The sequence below is a fragment of the Heptranchias perlo genome, chromosome 16 (assembly GCF_035084215.1).
Source record: "Heptranchias perlo isolate sHepPer1 chromosome 16, sHepPer1.hap1, whole genome shotgun sequence".
NCBI classification, from domain to species: Eukaryota; Metazoa; Chordata; class Chondrichthyes; order Hexanchiformes; family Hexanchidae; genus Heptranchias; species Heptranchias perlo.
In genome coordinates, this window is record NC_090340.1 from 49,068,575 (window position 1) to 49,092,159 (window position 23,585).

The 23,585-nt window shown below is 42.8% G+C and overlaps 1 protein-coding gene across 1 annotated transcript in view; it reads left to right on the plus strand.

Annotated features, from left to right (window-relative positions):
* The first annotated feature begins 301 nt into the window (after positions 1-301).
* Positions 302-23,585, plus strand: part of LOC137333765 (1-phosphatidylinositol 4,5-bisphosphate phosphodiesterase gamma-2-like) — a 159,356-nt gene continuing 136,072 nt past the window's right edge. Inside the window, exon 1 of the mRNA XM_067998097.1 lies at positions 302-864. Coding sequence (XP_067854198.1) covers positions 669-864 — 196 coding nt within the window. The 5' untranslated portion in view covers positions 302-668. The remainder of the gene's footprint in view (positions 865-23,585) is intronic.

Sequence of the window (23,585 nt, forward strand, 5' to 3'; positions counted from 1 at the left end):
GAGGAAGAGGCAGCCGAAGGTCGGTCTATCTTCGTTTAAATAATCTCATTGATTTAGCAACTGCAGGCCGCAATTTTCACAAAGTATTTATGGGGGGGGGGGGGGGGGAGGATGAGAGAAGCTCATGGACTCAGATTACGCTGTTATCTGGGCGCAAATCAGGAGGAAACTGCGGACCATGCTTGAAGTATAAAATCATCTCGCTGTTGTGGCAAGGTTGAAGTCTGCGGCAGATGGCGCTCTATAAATGTGGACACGAATCAAACTTCCCTTCCCCATGTAACGTACCTTTGGACAACTTCGTAGTTTTGCATAGATCGTATCAACGGCGCTTCCGGATCAAGTTTTTTTTAAAGAAATTTCAGCCAACTTCCTCATGCAGTTAAATTGCGGAACATGCAAGATAATTGTTTTATAACCATGAAAAACTCACTACTTTTGGCCGTGTCTGTATGTGTAAAGTGACCTGAAAGGTAATTCTAACGTTCCCTTGCCCCCTGCAAAAGTTTCCAGATGAACGTGTTTGCCTCAAATTAATTGGTACTGTGCTCTGTTGTGTGTTTTACATTCAAGACGGGGCAGTGGCGAGGGAGCTGGGCGCCGATCTCGTTTCCTTTAATCTTTTGAGTTGTAGAGCGTAAAAAAAAAAGGACGAGAGAGAAACAAAAATGTCTTGGCATAGAGACGGTTTGGATTCCATGTCGGAGCCGGAGAAAAGTCAACTGAAAAGGACCTTGGAGTTGGGCACCGTAATGACCGTGTTTAGCTTGAAAAAGTCTCAGCCCGAGAGGAGAACGTTGCAGGTGATCATGGAAACCCAACAACTGTCCTGGAACAGGACCGCAGACAAGATCGAGGGTGTCCGTGAGTATCCGATCCAGGCTTTAGTGCCGCTCAATGAACACTGCAGGACTCCTGCTGCTGCTGCTGCAACCTCCCGCCTGTCAGTTTGAGGGGTAGTTTGATAAGTTATTAAACTACTAATCATCATTCTGCACTCTGAATTATTTTAAAATGGGCTTTTAAAAAGTCAACTGCATATTTATTATTAACCCTTTACTATTAACCCTTTACTATTTGGACATTACTGTTAAATTTGATACTTTTTAAAGTTCACTATTAATTGTGACGTATCGCTTAAAATGCAACTCCTTGCAGAGAATTTGAAGAATTCTCTTGTCCAGATAAACATCCTCTTGATAATAGGCTTATTGTTTGGAGACAGGGTCCAACTCTTGTGTGTACTACAGGATTTGTCAGCTGTGGAGATGGGAGCTAGAGACACATTTAGAACCTTGGTGTTCAAACTGTGGTCCCTGGATCTCAGGAAGTCTGAGACACCTATAACCACATTTTAAAGAACTGGGGAGACACCAGGGCAATGCTGGGATTTGGTGCAGGGAGGAATGGGGACCTAACCTGTGCCAGTAAAAATGGAGGTGGAGCATTCCCCCCCCCCATCCCCCATTCCTCCTTCCCCAATAGTTGCATCAGCGGTTAGCCATGCAACCCTAGGGGTCCTTGAGGTCATCAGATTTCTCAGTCATCTTCTATAGTCGCTTGTCTATTAATTCTGTTGCTGTATATTAATAAAATCCGTTTACACCTTCTAGTGCTATTTATCATCAACATATTGAAGTACAGACCTCAATACAGTCCAAAATGGTTAAACCTAGTGAACTGGTTGACAATTGTATGCTCCATATTAAAGCCCAAACTCTATAACATCAGAGAAATGTGACTTGCTGTCAGTATTTCTTAACGATTTAAAAAGTCAGCACAGAATAGTATTGGTATTTACACAATGCTTCTCCTGCCTATGGAACTCTTCTAGACACTTATCATTCACCGTATGGGTTAAACTTGAGGTATGTGCTATAGTTCCAGTTCGTGAATTGTTCCTAGGCATGAAATGACTTATTTTCGGATGGCCTGTGTCTGATATCCAGAATCAAGTTATGAGGTTGATTTCTGTCAAAAAAAAGAAATAATTGCTGGGACGGAGGCCTCTGGCTGATATTGACCTGTCACTCAGCACTTTGGAGGGGTGAGTAAGTCTCACAATACGTATCTCACTTTCCCCAAGCCCTTTACGTGAGGATCTAGATTAAGCAGTTGATGGTGAATACATCTGGAACACGGCAATGTACTTGGACAGCTACAAGATGGTTTGCATGTCACGTGCTGTCCTTCTACCATGCTGAAGAAACATTTCCTTCCATACAACTAATGAAGCAATTCTGTGCTGAGATGAAAGCTACTCGAGAGCATTAAGTGGAGGCTAGATATGTGCATTTATCCAGGGTTCTTGATTGGGTCGCAGACATGCAAATAGTTGCTACCGAAGCTCTGCACCGTAAGCTGGTGGAACCTTCATTTAATAAGGAACAGCGTGTCTCTAAACTGTGGTCATGAGGATGGGTGACAATACATGCACACATTTTATGTTAAGTTGTGCTGCTGTACCTCAGTGCCATTCTGGAGGAGTTATAGGTAAAGAAAGAACTTGCATTTATTTGGAGCTTGATATCGTATCCTCAGGATATTCCAAAGCAATTTAAAGCCAGTGAATTACTTTTGAAGTGTAGTCACTGTTATGCAGGCAGATATGGCAGACAGGTCCTACAAACAGCAATGATACACTTTATCAGTCGATCTGTTTTGGTTGGGGGATAAATGTTGGCCATGACACCAGGAGAACTCTCCTGATCTTTTTCAAGTATTTGCATGAGATCTTTTACATCCATCAGCAGGCAGATGGGCCTTTGGCTTAACGTGTCATCTGACAATGCTGCACTCGCTCAGTGCTGCCTCGAAGTGTTAGTCTAGATTATATGCTCAGATTCTGGAGTGGGGTTTAAACCCATGACCTCTGACTCAGAAGCACAAGTGCTATCTTGAGCCAAGCTGACACTTCTAGATTAATATTGTTGGAATTACATTTTGTTTCATTGTGGTCATATTCGCTGGGAATAGGACACTCTTACAACAGCAACAACTTGCATTTATTTATTAAGATTTACTTAACAGGATTTGTAAATATCATAGCAATTATAGTAGGCCCATCAAAATTTTGTACAGTTTTTAGGATGTATGTACAGGTCATTCCAAACACATCGTGCAACACTGGGACAGATCACACGCATCATTGCATAATGTATTGTGGGTTGTACACTATGGAAAATGTTGCAGTGTGGTTGGATCCACATGGTGTCAGGGGGAAATTATATATTGTGTCGGTTTTGTTTATTTTGTTGCAGGGCAGGGGATGCCAAGCCAGTTATACTGCACTAGTGCTATCAGATTTCTAGTCAAATCCAAGACCTTTTGGTTTAAAAAATATAGCGTAACAAGGTATACTACATGTTTTAGTGGTTCAGACTCTGCATGCCTATAGAATGGACATGTCTTTAGTGTTACATAAATAGTCATAGAGTTTGAGGATAATAATGCACATTTGAATAGGTTCGAAATGTGCTAATAATTTGCTATCATACAGATGATCAGTAGAAATTTTCAAATAGTTTCTACAATATCATATATTGATCCTTTATAAACGTAGTTTTCCCTTTCTCAGTTTGTAAGTTGCTCTTTTCCACTCCTTTTGCTCTTCCTAAGCCACATGCACATTGCTTTGAATTAGAGGAAGGGCAGGCAACTGTCCATATGCCAGGAGGTTGCTTCTTGCCTGCCCATATGCTGGGAAGTTGGTTCAGCCTCTCCCTGGAGAAGCACCTGATCTCTGTTCAGTACCTCCCTGGTAATAGTGGCTCAGAAACTCATCCTGTCAGGAATCATTGGGTGGAATTACATCATTGTCCATGGGTACCAATACATCACACCAGAGGGCTAAATTGGCTCCAGTGTCTGAAGGCTGCATTTAAAATCTCTCGACAGGTTATTTATCACATTCCATGCAGGTCTCCGAACAGAAGTTTTGAGACATGCACAGTTCTTTTTAATTATTATAAGTGTATTTACAATGCCTTTTGTTACGAGGTAAACATTGATATCTGTCGTCCTTCTCATTCATTGTTCCCATTATATCTGAGGTTTTCCTGAAAAAGTTTAGCAAATATTTAATTGTATTAACAAAACAAGGATTGAAAACCCTCTTACCAAAATATGGTTCAGAACTACTAATTCTTGGTTGATTTCTTGTTTTGTTTCTATGATTGAAGAGTCTCACCATGACAATAAGGGGGGGGAATATACTGGCATGGATTGAGAATTGGTTGACAGACAGGAAACAGAGTAGGAATAAACGGATCTTTTTCCGGGTGGCAGGCAGTGACTAGTGGGGTACCGCAGGGATCAGTGCTTGGGCCCCAGCTATTCACAATATATATCAATGATTTGGATGAGGGAACTAAATGTAACATTTCCAAGTTTGCAGATGACACAAAACTGGGGTGGAATGTGAGCTGTGAGGAGGATGCAAAGAGGCTCCAATGTGATTTACACAAGTTGGGTTAGTGGGCAAGAACATCGCAGATGCAGTATAACGTGGGTAAACGTGAGGTTATCCACTTTGGTTGTAAAAACAGAAAGACAGATTATTATCTGAATCGTGATAGATTGGGAAAAGGGGAGGTGCAACGAGACCTGGGTGTCCTTGTACACCAGTCACTGAAAGCGAGCATTCAGGTGCAGCAAGTAGTTAGGAAGGCGAATGGTATGTTCATTGCAAGAGGATTTGAGTACAGGAACAGGGATGTCTTACTGCAGTTGTACAGGGCCTTGGTGAGATCACATCTGGAGTATTGTGTGCAGTTTTGGTCCCCTTATCTGAGGAAGGATGTCCTTGCCATGGATGGAGCGCAACAAAGGTTTACCAGACTGATTCCTGGGATGGCAGGACTGACGTATGAGGAGAGATTGGGTCGACTAGGCCTATATTCACTAGAGTTTAGAAGAATGTTCTTATGTTCTTAATGAGAGGTGATCTCATTGAAACATATAAAATTCTAACAGGACTAGACAGACTAGATGCAGGGAGGATGTTCCCGATGGATGGGGAATCCATAACCAGGAGTCACAGTCTCAGGATACGGGGTATGCCATTTAGAACCGAGATGAGGAGAAATTTCTTCACTCAGCGGGTGGCGAACCTGTGGAATTCTCTACCACAGAAAGCAGTGGAGGCCAAGTCATTAAATATATTCAAGAAGGAGATAGATATATTTCTTGATGCTAAATGGATCAAGGGATATGGGGAAAAAGTGGGAACAGGGTACTGAGTTAGACGATCAGCCATGATAATTTTGAATGGCGGAGCAGGCCCATAGGGCCGAATGGCCTACTCTTGCTCCTATTTTCCATGATTCTATGATATGTAGGTCACATGGGAAAATATTGAAATATAACTTCTATTCCGGTGGCATAATAGTTCAGAGTAGCTTCAATTGATTTTCCTGAAGCTATATATATATATAAAAAATAAGTTTTGAGTTTGAAATGTCCATTCCACTTAACCTTATTCACAAAATCAAGCAATTGTAACAAGTTTTTGAAGTCAGTCTCAACAACAAAGCAACTTTGAATCAGCTTTACTTAAACTTATAGAGGGTGAAATTGGTCTTCGGCACAGCACAAAATGGATGATAACGAATCGGCTGCTCGTTTTACTTCAATGGAAAAGAAAATCGGTGGGGTGTAAAACCGGCTGCCGATTTGATATCACCCATTTTGCGCTATCGCTGAAGCCCAATTTCATTCCCACAGTCCTGCTCCAAAACAATAAAACTTACTGAAATTTTCACAGATTTCCTTGGTAACGGTCTTAGTTTGGGCTTGCATATATGATGCAAAATTTAGACATGAAATTGGATATTTCACAGAGTATTACACTGGCCGCAGTTCATCAACTCCACCCGGTGAAGCAAAAATTCACTAAAGAGCCTGGAGATGAGATGATAGTAGTACCCACTCTCTGCTTTGAAATCTGAACTGAGACAAAAGAATATCAAAAGATATATTTCACAATTAAATAAAGCTGTCAATCAAAACTAGAGTTCAAAGTCACAGGAACGGCCAGATATAATGTTTGCATCCCATAAACAGGACAACTCTGATGGAAGGAATGGTCGCTTTCTCCCTGGTAAGCTGACCACCACTGTTAATGGCGTCATTTGTGATACTTATTAATCCATCGTGACTCATCCTGCTTGAAGTGGCACCTGTACATGAGCCAGTTCACCCAAAATAGAGACACAGATGTTTGGGGAAATAACTCTCATGCCAAGCTGTGAGCTCCCATAACAAATATAAAAAATACAGAGTCATTTGTGATAATTTGCTAATAGTTGATGTGCTTTACTGATACTTCAGTAAGGTCTCTGCAAGGAAAGACATTAATTGAGTTTATATAACATTGATGTTTGGCAGAATATCATAGAGGGCAATGCTATTCATGTCAGTCATGAGCTCTTCCGATTATTTAACACAACTCTGTGCCATAACAATTTTTCTTAACATTTGACATATTTGTCATCCCTCATGGAAACATATTTCCAGAGAATCCAGAAAAGCTGGACATATATTAAAATTCTTCAGTTAAAATCTTCAACATATGTTAACGGGTAGGGGGAAAGATAGAAAATGATATTGAAATAACAAACTTTTAATTCCACACATTGAAATCCAATAATGCCCTGACTTCAAAAGCATACAAAAATGTTGGTAGCTGTCTCTATTTTCCAATCTGCGAAGTAACTTCAGTACTTGAAGCAGTTCTTCCATCTTGATGGGGATTTCCAAATTTTTGTGAGATTCCCACTGGGCATGTGGATCTGAATAAGGAATTCCTAGGACTGGTTTCCCACTGAGGTTTGGGGTGAGATGCTTGATTTCCAGAGCGCACAAAAACTGCAAAGCTATAAAAATTCCTGTTGAGACTCACCAAGATCCTTCAAGAAAAAAAACACTATGGTGCAACAAAATATCTGCAGACTAAAATGATGGGTTATCTGTGGGCGGTGGGATTTACAGGGTTGACAGCATGTGCTCATTCCCAAAACAACGCAGCAGTCGATTGTCCCATAAAGTTAAAAAATGTTTGGCTGGCCAGCCTTCTTTGAGCTTAAGGAAAAGTGCATGTTTATCAGGTCAGCTAATTGAGGTACAGGCATGCAGAGAGGTTATGGATCATTTGTGCCTGTTTATCCTTGACAATTAAAGGTCACTTAATAGCACTCATTTAATTATCCTGGCAGTCAGGCTATATTAAGTGTTCTTTGGCTGGTGGTGAGTCAGTATTCTGCAAAAAGGGAGAACAGTTGGTTTGTGCAATCATCTGGATCCTCCTATTCCCTATTGAACAGTAGAATTCCCCAATAAACATCCCAGTTTTCCTTCATCCTTGCTTGCTTTATCTCACCCGATGTGTCTGCGAGCTTGTCTAACCATTAGCATTCATTTTGCTACTTTCAGCCCATAATATATACTTATGGGAACATAGGAACAGGAGTAGGCCATCCAACCCATCGAGCCTGTTCCGCCATTCAATTAGATCATGGCTGATCTATATCTTAACTCCATCTGTCCTCCTTGGTTCCGTAATCCTTAATACCATTGCCTAATAAAAATCTATCAATCTCAGTTTTGAAATTTTCAATTGACCTAGCCTCAACAGCTTTTTGGGGGAGCGAGTTCCAGATTTCCACTGCCCTTTGTGTGAAGAAGTGTTTTCTGACATCACCCCTGAACGGCCTAGCTCTAATTTTAAGGTTATGCTCCCTTGCTGCCAGAGGAAATAGTTTCTATCTACCCTATCAAATTCTTTAATCATCTTAAACAATTAGATCACCTTCAGATTTCTTCAGTTATTTTCTTGCTATCCAGTCTGTCATTTGTGCCTGTTTATCCTTGTCTGTCATTTTCCATGTTTTATGTTTGGGGAAGAGAAGAAAGGTGAGAGGTCTGAGCCTGTTGTGGAAGAGAAGAATGAGAACAATGAAGTTGCTGTCAAGTGCCAGCAGGGTGCCTGGACCACATGAGTTCCAGGGTCAACTGAGTCCTGTAGCAACGTCATGAGCCAAGAACGTGCTGGCAGAATGCTAGGAGAGTGCCTGGCAAGGTGTCAGGCAAGCAGCAGTCAGGCAAGTTAGGTACATTCAGCATTGGATCTAACAATAAATGCTACACAGGACTGGTTGTTTCAAAGTGGTGACTTACTTTTAAGATGATCGTATTGTAGATAAAGCAAAGTACAGTAAGAGAATAAAGACTGATGATATATATTGAGAAAAGCTTGATATTTGTAATTGCAGGGTTATTTTGTGTATAGCGAGTTTGTTTAGTATTATGTAACCTAAATAGAGCCCAAGGAATAAGGTGAGTTGTACTGTATTTATGTCTCCGTGCCTGTATTTATTTTATATAATTAAAAAAAAGCCCTTGTATTTTGATAGAAACTTTGGCCTCGATTTTTTTACAGGGGGCGGGAAGGTTGCGCACAAGCCCAGTAGCAGACTGCTCACCCGACTGTCAGGAACGTGGAGGCCCTGCCGATCCTAACGGTGCCTCATTTAAATAAAACATCCTGGAGACTCGCCCGATACTCGGACAGATTCAATACCTGACTAGCGGACGGGAGTGGGAACTTGGCCGCAGGAGGGAGGAGTGGTTCCAGGGCAATCGTGGTGCACGATCGTGGGGAGGCCGGGGCTGAGGAGGCCCAATGACTCCTTGCAGGGCCTGGCGGGAGTAATCCTGCTCCTCCTGGCCCACAGGGAGTTCAAAGAGAAGGACATTTTTTGAAACTCACTCTGGCCTCTTCTGGCCAGTCAGCTCCTCCCACCATGGTGTGCGGGACTCCTTCTGGCTTGCCATTAATATTACGTTGTGGTGAGACTTTTGCATCTTATTTAGGCTCCTGCTTGCTTTTAGCGGGAGCCTCGTCCAGGACCTGAATTGATGGCGTTAATACTACGGCGGGATTTTGATTTTTGGGATTTTAACCCCTTGCCCGATACTTTCCTGCCTTTGTGTTGGCAGGGCAGAGGGGTGCATTAAAATTGAGGTCTTTGCTACAATTAATTCTGTCATTTCCCACATATTGCAGTTTCTATGCGGTCTCTGTGAATAGTTTTCCATAATCATAGTGGCAGAATAACAATCCACTTTACCTAGCACACCAGTGGCAGTGTTCAGAGGTTGATCTGTGCCATAAACATCACCACAGGATTTTGGATCATCATCTGCCAGAGTGTCAGGTAAACTGCAGTCTGTTCTCTGGCAGTGGGGTTGAGACACATTATTGGGGCAGAGAGAGATTTTGTCGGTATCTGGTTGTGCTGTAGTTGGCCTGGGATTGCCTGATGCAGACACTGGATGCCTGAAGAGTTCCATTCCCACCACTAGCATCACACATGATGAGCACAAAATATTTGAAGAAAAGAAATATAGGGGTCGATTTTATAAATTGGCATTCATGGAACAATGCTTCATGTGACAGGAGTGCACATTGGGAATTTGGTCACGGTGGCATTAATTCATGGGTGCAAAATCATGCAGGGAGTGTAGATCTCAATGCCTGAATTCTTAATGAATGCACGTGTTGCAGAAAGCTCTGGGCTGGGGTAGTTAATCTACCCCATAAGTGAATTGCCTAGGCTTTGAGAACTGGATTGCTATCGTTCAGGGGCAACATATGGGCCCATACACCACAGTTTGGACACTCCTAGTCTACGGAAACTAGGCCTGCATAGAGACAAAAGCAAACGAGGTGAACATTTGAAGGTGAACCTTAGAGTTCCTTTTCGTGACATAATGCCAGTTTTTCCACTAAGAAGCAAGTATATTGGCACGTTAGAGGGTTAGTTTTACTGCAATACCTAAAAGAACAACACTGACATAATTTCCATAGTAACTCTGTGTTTTTTGATCCTGGGGCCTGATTCCAATTAGTAGACAGCAGCCATGCACTGGTTTGACTCATTCAGTTAAGCCAATTCAAGACAGCTGCACACTTAATTAAGACCCTGAGCTGGGGCAGTGAACCACAGAAAGATTATGGGGGGGAAGGAAAAACTAAAAATGCAACTTTTTTCTAGAATATTCAACAGTAGATCACAGTATGAAAACAGGTCAGATTACCTTAATGCATAAATATGATCACTTTACATTGAATGGATATTAGCTGTTGTATTTTTGATTGAAAGCCCCTCCCCCAGATGGTCTTTGGGCAGTAATTTGCTGTCAGTGTTACTGCTGATTTTTTTTCATACACATTTATAATGTTGGCCTCCACATTGTCTGGTTTAAAGGAACATTTGTTTGAAGTTTTCACAGTGATTGCTAACATGTAGAACAGAAACTTCCACTTGTTTGAAATGTGCAACTCTGTTGTTGACTTGTAGCTTGGAATTTAAATTGAACAAGTCAGCAAATTTGAAACAGCAAAAGTAAGTGGTTATAGATACTTTTGAGTGAGCCTGTAGGAGACATTGGGTTGCTTCAGTGTCATGAATCCAAATAAAGTAACAAAGTGCCACTATTCATTTATTTTTTTTGTGTGGCACAAACAATAAATGACCAAATCATATTGAAGGAAAAAGGAAACTTAACAAATTAAATAAGAATTTGTCGACAATACACTCCAGTCCCTGCGATGCCAACCGGTCGCTTGAGGAAAACCTCGGCAAAGCCGTGGAAGAGAGGCAGGCAGCCAGAGCCACCAACCCCACGGGCCGCATCTAATGTGGAATAGAGGCTGTAGGACTATTCAGTTCAGTGTGTTAACACATTATTCATTCAACTCTAGGAGTTGAGTTCGAATCCAGCCATAGACCAATGTCTGTTCTCTGTCTAAATGGGTCTTCTGTGAAAATCTCAACCCAATTCTTAATGAGCATGGATGCACAGCAAAAGAAAACAACTACCCCTAATTTAGCATTAATTGCACTAAATTAGCAATCTCATTCAGAGCCTGCAAAGATGGTAGGTATGGAAATGTCACGGGTAGCAGGCATTTTGAAATTTGGGTTAGGGAAGTGTAGAGGGAGCTTTATATCATGGGGTTAAGTTTCCACTAGTTATATCAGCGCAATCCGGATGTAATCGGCTGAATCAGCTCAAAAGATCGGGGAGTTTTAAGCGTGAGTTATGCCCAAAACCACTTATGCTAGTGTTTTCCGCAATCTTTTACGCTGGTTCAAGATTCAGTTCACCCGAATCAGGTCCCGCCTACAAAACTGGCCATGCCCTCAGGTCGAAGTTGTGAGATTCCGCCGATTGCGCTGGTTCGGGGAGGCTCTTCAAATTGCGCTCCTTTTCTGAGGTTCACTGACACCAGTAGGTGCGTTTTAAAGTTTTTTTTATGTCAAAAAATATTTAATTTACTAAGAAACTGACTAGTGTACACCAATGAAACAATTAATGGTTCAATATAATTTTTTTTGTCATTTTTCAGTGATTTTAAATCTGGTTACTTACAGGTAGAGGACTAGAAACTCATTAAAAATGCTTGCTTTTGGTGATAAACCCATTTTCAGCTGTATTAATAAAACTGCACCAGTTTACCACTCTTAAATACATTGAGGAATACTGTTTAATGGAAAAAAAGAAACAATTACATTTTGTTATGCTGACCGATTGCGCTGGTTCATGGAAGAATTTACGTTTGTGATTATAGAAATGAATTTTAGCGGAAACTTGAAGTGTAACCTAACTAGTGCAATTTCAAGCACCTTTTGGGCGCAATTTCCTGATTGTGCCCAAAGCGGAAACTCTACTCCTATGTATCTAACGTATGCTGCACCTGAATTGGGAGTGCCTTATGTTAACACAAGGAAGTGCCTTATGTTAACACAAGGAAGTGTTCCATTCCTCGGCAGTGACATCTCTCATCTTGATGAGCCCAAAAAAAACATGATTGGAGGTTAGAAAATGAGGATGATAAAGGAACACAATGTCAAAGACTAAGGAAATGAGAAATGAGGTTGAATTCTTCTCTATTATTGAGACATGCAGTTTCTACAAGCGTCAGAACTCCAGGATGCCAAATCAAAATCATGCAGCTACAGTGAATGATGATTCCTTTAGATAGTAGGGAATGTGTATCCCAGCAGGGTGAGTGATTTCTAGAATAAAGCCACTGCGTGTTAAAATAGGTTTCTTAGTAATGCTGAGGGGAAACGTCATATACATGTCAGGCCACAATTTCCTCAATTATCATGATTTCTAGATATATATTTGTTTTTAAGATATATAACATATCTTTAAAAAAGATTGGTGGTGTGTTCTTACTGAACTCCTATTGAAATGAACCATTCTCTCTGTACCTTAGCTAAATACAGGAGAAGCCTGTTTATTGAGGTGATAGCCTGTGTTGCTTGGCCCAGCATACATCATTTACGGCAATGGTGCCGATGAACATTTAGTTCTGTATTCTGCAGGTCACACTGCACATTGGCAAGAATGGTAATGTATAAATCCTGGTAAAAGAACATAATTTTCTTGGTGATGAGTTTGGTATGTGGGCTGAATTCCTGGTACAGCCTATGCCGCAATTAACATAGTCATGATGGTTACTAGGGAAATGTTTACGCTACTGTTTGCTGCAGTATGAACTGTTCTCCAGCAGATCTTGCATAAGTCCCTTCATTTCTGCAACTATCTAGCAGATACACAGTCACACTCAAGATGTCATGATAATCTCATTGAGCGCTCAGTTATATTGTAAACTAGTATAATGGTGTTGAGCTCTGTAAAATCTATGATACTTTAAAAAATGTAATTGTTTTGTGCTTATCAAGGTGAGGGATGTTATTGCTGGGGAATTGAACATTTTCCATTTCAGTATTGAGCACTCCTACATCAGGTAATGTGTGGATGTACAGTACAGCTACTGTACCCCAACAATGGACCTTAGTCCTAATCTCAGAAGAGTACCCCCTATTTAACCAGTAGGGCATTCTTGCCATTTACCATGGCAACTATCCCTAGGCTTGTCTATGTAACATTGACAATTAATGCCAAATTAGGGTAATTATTGTGCTACAGACCATACCCACTAGGAACTGTCCAAACTCATTTCATGTAGGATCAGTACGGGCTAGATTTGAACCCAGATGGGTCCCAGAGGTGAAAGACCAATATCTAAGCTACTGTACCACCCAGTTCCCTTCCTGATACTTTAATGCCGTGATGACATTTTTGTACATGCCTCTACTTTTTAAATAGAACTCGTAATTAGCTGAAATAACAAAGACAAAATTGCTCTTCGCATATGGTAGGCTATCCATAATCTATTTGCATTTAAGTACATTGTAGTTATTTGTTAGATAATTGACTGACAGCTAATAGAGGAAAGTTCTAGATATTATACACTTCTGGCTTTAGAAGACAAATCAGCTTCCTTTCCTTTTCTCTGAGTTGGCACATAATAGGAGTCTTATGTCATCACAGGTCATTACAGACAATTAGTGATAAAGAGAAAAAGACTTGTATTTATACAGCATCTTTGCTGACCTCAGGACAAACCATAGCACTTCACAGCCAATGAAGTATTTTTGAAGTGTGGTCACTGTTGTAATGTAAGTAACGTGGCAGCCAGTTTGCGCATATCAAGGTCCCACAAGCAGCAATGTGATGATGGCCAGATAATCTGTTTTAGTGATGTTGGTTGAGGGATAAATATTGTCCAGGACAGATCATTGGTCTCCTTCTGTGCTGATGGATTCTTTCAGCCCATCGTGCCTTTGAAAGAGCTATCCAATTAGTCCCAATTCTATTAAAGAATAGAAGCTTATAGACACCTTGGGCCTGATATTACCAGGAAGGCGGGATGGCAGCAGTGGGGCGACTGGGCGCGTGAGTAATCCGTCCGTTCCACTCGCGATCGCGGGTAAATTGAAGTCACTTAACGTGGCTTCCGGGTTTCCCATTGGAAACCTGCGCATCGGGCGGACTGCGCACCCGCATCACAGGCTGTCAGCTGGAGGAGCCCTATTTAAAGGGGCACTCCTCCAATGGCTGATCCTGCAGCAAATAACGACACAGGACCATGGAGTAGCCCAGGGGAAAGGCTGCCCCCAGGTTTAATGATGCCTCACTCCAGGTCTTACTGGATGGGGTGAGGAGGAGGAGGGAGATCTTCTACCCGGCGGACGGGAGGCCAGCCTCTGCCACCAAGAAGGCCTGGCTCGAGGTGGCAAAGGAGGTCAGCAGCAGCAGCAACATCTCCCGCACCTGGATACAGTGCATGAAGCGCTTCAATGACCTAACCAGGTCAGCCAAAGTGAGTACACTTACTCATTCTCCTATACTCCGTCTTCCACGTCACTGCCCCCACCCCACAACTCCTTTTGCACTGCCAACACTACTCTATCACATCACACCTCACACCCACTCAAACCTCATCCTCAACAATCCTGTACTTCCTCACCTCCCCAGTACTCATCCCACCACCACCACTCAACCCAATCCTCATACAATGTCATGGCTCTGTCTCATACTCACCCTCTGATGCATCTCTTTCACGGTCAGCCTCACCCAAACCAATGCATTCAGCGGTTGGCCATGTCACCATCCCTCACTCACGCCTCTCTACTTTCTCCCTTATAGGAGAAGAGAGCCCAAAATGCACGGGAGAAGGCGAAGACCGAAGGGGGCCACAACATCAGGTCATCCTCACAGACGTGGAGCAGGAGGATCTTGAAGTGAGCCGCTCCCTCGAGTGCCTGTCCGTCGGGGACGCCGAGACTGCCACCTGACAAACGGCTGGTGACAGAACTTTAACATTCAGTGCTCACAATAGCAAATGATGTTAACATGCCTTGCCATCTTCAGCACCTCAACATCTGTCATCTTGCTTAATATTGCCTTCTGCTCTCTTACAGGGCCTTCAGCGACCACCATGATGGCGGAGGGCGATTCCTCAGAGGACCTGCCGGTCTCTGAGGGGGCACCGTCACATCTGAGCGAGCCATCCACCAGCGCAGATACACACAGTACTCATCCCACCACTACTACTCAACCCAATCCTCATACAATGTCATGGCTCTGTCTCATACTCACCCTCTGATGCAGACTCGGTGGGTCCCCGTCCTCAGTTAGTTGGGGTCGCACATGGTGAGTCATCACGCACATGTGAGCATGAGCAGACACTGGTAGCTGCCTCGGTGGGAGCATTCTTCTCCAGGCTCTGCTCAGCTGGACACAGATGCTGAACCCTGGGGGCCATCCTTTAAAAGGAGAATGATCGAGGGGCAGCAGCACATTTGCGAGGTGCTGGAACAGGTGCCACATGCACTCTCCACAGTTGCACAGAGGATGGAGGAGTCCAACTCCTGCATGAGTGGAATGGTGGCACAGGTACAGGAGGGAATCTCTGCGAAACTGTCACAAGGACGTGAGGGCATCTCAGATACTGTCGCGGATAAGTGCGGGAATGTCTGTGATGGAGGGAAGACTAGCCTCCATTGAGCTTCAAGCACGGCTCACCAATGAGTCCATTGAGGCCCAGACAACGGCCCTTTGAACTCAGGGTGAGGAACTTTCTGCTGTCTTAAACAGGCAGGCAGATACACCAGCACTGGCCTTACAAGGCTTCACGCATTTCCTCCAAACTGTCGTCCAGCTGGGTGGTTGGAGTGATATGGGCCTGGCCCAGGAGAGGGATGATGGCGAAAGGGGACATGGAAGTGGGGATGCCACTCAAAGCGCTCCCACGTCTCACCCGTTGCCCCTCTCTCAACCAGTACCCGCAATGCTGCCTCCTCTCCAGGTGGTCAAGTCTGCCCCTGAATAGGTGCAGGTGCAGGTGGAGCAATCTTTGGAGGGGCCCTCACGGGCACCGAAACCCAGAGGGCGTAGGTGGTCAGGGCATGCACAAGAGCAAGCTGCCTCTACCGCTGCTGCAGCCACAGGGGAAGCACCACGTAGGAGTAGTCATAAGCATAAGGCAAAGATTTTGTGAGCACAAAGGGGATGCACAAGGGTGTTTGACGGTTTGTCATGTTTTTTATTTATATTTGATTTTTGTTAATGGCACGTTAAATATTATTATTGTCACTACTACTGCCACGTCTTGGCCATTCTTGACTGGCTTGTGTAATAAGTCCCTTTTATGAGGTTCACCATGAACACCCACACTTGATGTCACCCATTGGGTCACCCTACAGTTGGTGTATGTGTAGTTGCATGACTATTTTGTGCAGGTGTCTGTGGCGCAGCACTGTGTTGTGTAGCTCCACGTGGCGGAGGTGGACGGTGTGCCTGGCGAGGCTGGTGATGTTGCTCGTCCTCAGGTGAAGTGATGAATGCAGTTATGGCACCCCTCATCCTGACGGTGTGAGTTTGAGGGGGTCCGCAAAGTAGGTAAATGTATTTGCACAGCAGAGTTTCGGGTATAAATTATTAATTTTGAGTCGAAAGACAAAGGTGTTGCAGCCAAAACTTTGTCTGAAGTGACAGAGTGCCCTGCTGCAATAAATGAGGTATTCTCCCCAACTGTCAAAAAATCCTTTGCATCTCCCACTGGCTGCTGACTGAAGCACGTCTGCTCCAACTGGGAGTGTTTCCCACAGCACGGGAAACACGCTGAGGATCCATGAAAATTGCATCCCTGCCAAAATCTCCACTCAATGAGGTCTGTCAAGTACCTCAACTAGGGACGCAAGTATTTAAATTGTCATCCCGCCGGCTTTAATTGCCGATGGGAGTCCCGCATTCGGGAGCTGTGCGCGCACCCGAACGCGTCATTGGGGAACCCGTAAGTGGGATCCAGACCCACTCCGGGGTTCCCCCATTTTAGGAGCCGCCCCGCCCCGAACGCACCCGCTTGGCCATCCTAAAATCGGCCCCCTTGTGTAAATACTGTGCTATTTTAACTCCAGGGACCAAAATACGTCCTTTTCCATTAACCAAGGACTAAACATTTCATCATTCAACATCAGTAACAGCCATTGAAGGCAATGGAGTTTACTGCACCCTGGATGGTATTTTTATACTGGATATATTCACTTCATGTGCAGGCTTCTGCTTGAACTTTTTACCACCTGCTTGGTCTTTGGGGAGCATTACTGGATCAGCACTAGTCAATTGAAAAAAGAGAGCGCATGGCAGGCCAGATGAAACATCCTGTCTGGTCTCTGGGGACCACTATCAAATCAGGTCTTGAATATTATAATTCAAAAGTGCATTGCGAGCCAGGTGAAAAATTCAATGGGTCAAATTCTGTCTGTGCAGACTTCAGATCACTGGGCTACACTTGAAGTAAAAACAATACTGTTCATAAATGAAACCATAGAAATTTTAGTAGACACAACCAGGAAAAAACATGTACATTTGAAGTCAAGTTTGTTTTCCCTTAGATTCATCAAAGTTACAGCACAGAAAGAGGCCATTGTGATCGTGCCAGCTTTTCAACTAGAGCTATTTACCCAAATCCCATTTCCCTGCACTTTCCCTATATCTGTATTCCATTTTTTTTCCTTTTTTCTCTTTTCCGTCCCTGAAGCTCCTGAGCCATGCTATGATTCAGTCACAAATGCTGTTAGTTCTTCAATACCTCAGCCAGCTAGTGAGTTTCAGCAGGTTACTTGACTCTGGGAGCATCACATCCAAGATTAATGTTTGTTTTCATCTGCTGGAATCTAAAGGTGGATCTAACGAGTCGCTGGATAGCAATCAGGAGCGGAAGATCTGGCTGAGTCCCCCCTCTGCCCCCATTCCTCCCCCCCCCCCCCCAGCTCAGGAGGATTGAGGACAAATGTAGCATTTCTACTGTTGCTCCTGCTCAGATAAACAAACTCAGCATAGACCGGAGATCGAACTTAGGACCCCCCTGGTCTGTATTTTTCAGGAGCATACTGGGTAGTGCATTAAGCCATTGGGAGAGCAAACTTGTTCCCTGATGAACTCTTAACTCTCAGGATACTCCCTTTGTGCACACTGTTTTTGCCAGTTACAGGATCTTTCAAAGTACGAGAACTAATGTCTGTCTTGCCTGTTCCTTCTTTCAGGATTGAGGTAGAGTAAACATTTTAGAGGTAACTCTGCAAGGCTCTGCTGTCAGAGTTAGGGCTATAATGCTGTAGGTTTGATACTCTGACCCATATTCGCTACTGGCAAGGCTCCACCACAGCAATGTAGCCTTGTTAAAATTACCCCTTTTATACCTTTCTCCCCATTATTTTATCTGGGTTATAACGCAAAATATTCAAAGGCCTTCCTGCACTACCACTGAATGCAAGTGGTTGGTTTATTGTGCACCATCTCATTATTCGTAGATGAAACTCTACAAATTACTGAATTTTATTAACCGATTCCTGCCACTTGGTTTCTGCCAACCACAATATTCGAAGTTATCTTCGAAGTGTGATGGTCAGGCTGTAGTACCATTTTATGTTGGGTCAGAGCACCAGGAAATGCCCAAAACAACTTGTGTTGTTCACAGTCTAGTGGCAGGTTAATTTCAAAGTTGGATATATGTATCCAGTTAGACTCATTGAAGAGGGTAAACAGAGCAGCCATTAATTCTTCTTCTACAAATAAACTGAGAAAATGTAACGCAAATTATATCATTTGTACAATGTCGCAAAAGGTACAAGGACCTTGATTTCATTTCAAATGATTGTCTGATATGATTCTACATAATTTACAATGCTATTTAATTTACATTTGTCTTGCTTACTCTCACAGTAACCAAGAAACAATAGATTAACTAGGCGATTGTAGTTTGAGATTTCAATTGACTGGGATGTGTCAGTACTGGAGCTCATGTTCAATGCAGACAACAGTGTTAAGGGGACATTGTCTTTTCCCCCCTATTTCTGCCCATCTTCTACACTTTCACTCTCCCCCTCCCCTGCTCTGCTCCTCTCTTGAAAACATTGGGCCAAAATTTGCTGCCAAAATAATGGTGAGGCTAATGGCATCGTTGTTATTTATGTGTAAATGCAACTTCAGGCGAGGGGCATACGCATGGTCAAACACGAATATCCAGAAGTTGCTGTCCAAGTTGCACCATTATGCCGTTAGCTTCGCGAAAATGGCATCTTGCTCTTTGTCTCACCATTGAAATGCATTGAATGGGGAGAAGTTACTGTATTTGCGTGGTAGATATGAACTAAACTCGCCACAGAAAGTTAAGTCTTGTCATTTCAAGTGTAAGTACCCTTTTAACGGTGTGATAAGTGTTAATTACTGCCCATCAACCACTCTGGCACTGAAAAGTATCTGTTACAGGTGTGGGATTTCATTGCTTCGGGTATTAATTGTTGGAGATTTTTAAAATGTCAAATTTAAATTTTTTTTAACTTTTCCTTTCTCTTTTTTTCTCTCTCTCTTAATCCAATCTTTCTGTCCCTCTCTTTATTTCTCTTTCTGTACCTGATTTGACATTGAATTCACCCACTCTAATTTACACTTCCTTCTCAGTCCTTGCGCTGTTTATTTCTCAGTCCTTCAATCCGATTGGTTAAGGAGATACTCAGTTGCTTGCCCTGTTCACTCAGGTCCCAGATGCCCCGTTTTCCTCACTGTGACGTTATCAACTTACACTTTCAGCAACTTGCCACTCAAAAAATGTAGAAACTTAAACGTGCAAGGGCAAGTCTAACTAACAGCACATGCTGTTAGATGCCCTGCCACCCCAACTGCTTCATGCTGTCCCGTAGGTGTTCGATGGCCTGTTGGTACCTCTCCCCAGCAGTGAGCCAAGATTGTGAGAATCAGCAAGGTATTCACCAGGTCACAAGATATTTAAAGGCGAGGAAGGCCATTCGGCCCTCCTGAGTTCATCCATCCAGAAAGTCGTTTGATTTTCCCCGTTGCAGCGGCCAGTTGTTTCATTAATGATTTCAGGGTTTCCACCTCCATCATTCTATCCCAAAGTCCATTCCATGTAGTGATCACTTTCTGTTTAAGAACTTTCTGACATCAATCCTAAATTTACCTTTTTCTAGTTTGAGCCTATGTCCTCTTATCCTAAATCTCACAATTTAGTTTGAAGTAATTTTCTGTATTTAACTGTTCCATACTGTTTATTGCCATGCATACTTCAAAAAGGTCACCTCTCAGATGTTGATTCGAGTGTGGTATTATCTCCTCCAGTCTTGACCCGGCATCTGCACTAGTACACTTCCAGCTTTTGAATTATATCAATTTGTTATCCTAATAATGATCTCCTGACAACAATTGCAAAGAACACACATAACTCCTTCGTTCCCCCCCCCCCCCTCCCCTTTCCCACCAGTGATCTTAGTATTGTGCCTCCCCTTAGGGCCTCAATGTAAATGTTGTTGGGATGCTGTGCTTAATTAAATACAGAGAAGAATAATTCTAAATAGTACATGCGAGGTAATGGGAAAATCCACAAGACCCACAGGATGTTTTACTTTACCATATTCTATCCCAACAGAGGAAAATTTAACATTGTGTTGCTAACTTCTTGCCAACAAAACTAAAAATCGCTGCTGTGGCAATCAGAGGGCAAAGATGGCCATAACCACAGTGAATTTAAAGTCTTACTTCTAAGTTGTCTCTTCATGTGTTAGATAAGTTTTTACTGGGTAAGAAGGATTAACTTTCAACTAACATTAAATGAAAAGCTTGCATCTAACTACAGTAAGATTTAATAAAAGATAGCAATGCACTTCCACATTGTTTCAGAATCGTAACTCTTAAGAAAAAATCTACAAGGTTTACCAAAAAGATATAGTGAAGTGAATTTGTCAAATTTTGGGCAGATTAATGCTTAAAGGTGTGAACCGAAAAGGATTGTTTGAAACAACATTTAATTAAACTGGAATTAAGTCATGTGTCAGTAAAAGGAAGTTATTTTTAAAGTTCAGAAGTAGTGGTATGTTTTATATTTAGTCCGTAATGACGGTTGTGGAATTTAGTTATAAGTTAACAAAGCAGCACGGGAAATTTACACTGGCAACTTTGTTCACATCAGGGAAAACAGTTCTCAGCAAGTCCCCTCCCAGTCAGATGTGTGTAAAATGCATTTTCATAGATGTACTTCATGTAACAGCTTCTGCTTTCAACCCTTCCAAAACAGGAAAGTAGGGAATTGTTGGATTGTGTGGTAAACTTACTGGCCAACTTATTATAGAGGCACTCAACAATCAATCTGTACAATCTGTCTTTTCATGCATTACATCCTGCACATGCCTCCAAACGAATGTATAAAAATTCTGTGGAAATGTTGTAAAATGGATTTAGGCTTACTTCGGGAGAAACTTTTCCAGTTCAGTTACAATCACTTAAAGTTGCACTGTCCCTCAAACTGTCAATGAAAACATGTTTGGCAGACCTCTGTTGGTGAAGGAGAAAAGCCAGAAGCACCATGCAACATTTTTTTTTATGATGAAGTTGCTTTTTTAATGAAAGACTGTATGATAGCCATCATTTTTCACAGTTGATAGTTTTTAACCCTCAGCTTCAGTTTAAGTGTTATCATCTGGATTTAATAAATACCAGGGGATCTCCTGTGTCACTGCTCACAGCGAGTTGATGGAATGCTTCTCTTACCTTTATCTGTCATCTATGTGTTAATGTTACTCTTTTGATCTGTTGCCTGCTTTTTCTTTCCTTCTTTCTCACTTTCTTTCTCTTTATTTCTTTCTTGCTCTCCTCCTTTCCTTCTTTCTCACTTTCTCTCTTTTTGCTCTTTCTTTCTCTCCCCCATCCGACTCATGGTTTGCTTCTGTCTGTGCTATCTTCCAATTTTGTCTGTCTTTTCTTCTGTCATTTCGGGCAGGAGGTGGCAGGTATTGGGTCGTTGACTGGCAGAGATAAAATGGTTGCAGTGTTTACTGATTCGCTCCTGTGCTCCATATCACACTTTGGAGTACAAAGATTAATGATATGCCTTCTCTTTGTCACTCGTACCGCATTTTTGATTTTCCCCCTTCACCCCAACTGCATTGATTTATCAACCCACCATTCGCCATGAGCATCAGTGGTATGGACTGCCCTTCTTAATCATACCTCGTCGCCTTTTGTGTTCTCCCCTTTTCATCATCTCCCACCATGCCCCAATCAACCCTGTCTCCTTCTCATTGTGTTCCTCAACCCTTACATGTACACTCTCCCAGTCCCCCAGCTCTTCTGACTTCTGTCTCCCTTTCTATGTGTTTTCTTCCTCCTCTTTTCCTTGGTTCCCATCTCTCCTCCCTTGTCTCACCCCAACCTTCCCTCTCTCCCCATTCCCCTTTTCTTCTCTCTACCTTCTCACCTTCTGTCCACATCCCCAGCCTCTCCCTATCCCTCTTGCACCCTGTCTTCCTGTGTATCCTCTCTGTCTCTGTCCCTATTCCATCTCTCTCCTCCCTGATACTCTTTTTTTAAAATAAAAAGTAATGTGGGCTTATTTTGACCTAACCTGCCCGACTGGAAAATGTCAGGTTTGGATCGGCCATCCGTTTTACACAGGTTGATTGTTGTTAAACAGCACGAAGAGCACAAGTGGCAGGAGCACCAGTGGTTGTGGGTGGACAGCCTGAGGCCTGAGATGTCAGTGGTAGAAAAGGGTGTGGGCAGACCAACAGCAATAGGAGCCAACAGAGCACAGATGGTGGAGGTGTAGGAGGATGCCCTGAGGTCTGTGATGGGGGGGCGTGGAAGTGGATGTGGTTCGGTGGCCTGAGGCCAGATAAGTGAAGCATGAGGTCTTTCTATCTCTAGCCTTGATTGTAACTGGGGGCGAGGGGCAAGCATTTGGCAGGCGGAGTGAGCGCTGGCTCACTTCAGTTTGCCGATGTGAGGCCTGGGCCATTTTAACACCTGGGCCTCATTTAAGTATACCAGGCCCGACTCTCACCTGAACATGACGTCAATGACATAAGATTTTTAATATATTATAACTATAGGAATTGATAGATTTATATAGTAACAGGGTGGCATTTGAAACAATTAAGCCGTGGAGCTTTGATATTAGAGTTCATGTAATATGGGTTGTACTGTGACAGAAAATTTGTCAGATTACATGAATAGGATATGGTATGGTTGTTTAGAATTCTCTGGCAGTAAGTAGATCATGAAGTAAAACTTCGCGACACTGATCAGGTTTGCTTGGGTGTTGATGAATTTGCTACTGTTTAAGTGGTGACTCCTTTCCATCCTATTTATGTATGGGCATGGGGGAGCTTCACATATTGGTCAGCTTTACATATACTTAAGTATTGTCACTTGAATTTCAGCCAATTTTAATGGTGGGTACATGAAATTTTCATGTAGCCAACTAGGGTTTTTGTCATTAAGGTTTCAGGAAAACAATTGTGGATATGTGCAATCTTCAGATCATGTTCTGCAATCCAGCTATAGATTTTGTCGGTCCAAATTTAGATTGTGTCTGGAGACCACTTTGTGCTATTATGACACCGGGGTGACATACTGGTGGTTATAGTTGTTGATAGGGTGGCAACAATTTAGGTGATGAGCTTATCGCACAAGAAGCACATTGGCAGATTAATGTGTTACTGGTTGAGTACTTTCTTTTTCAATAGCTGGTGACAATGCTGTTTATCAGAAGATTGGTGTGAGTAGAACATAACGGATCTGATGAAGGCTTGCAGCTGATGTCACTGAAGAGGAGCAGTTTTCTGGCCTTCAAACTGCCCTCTATGGCT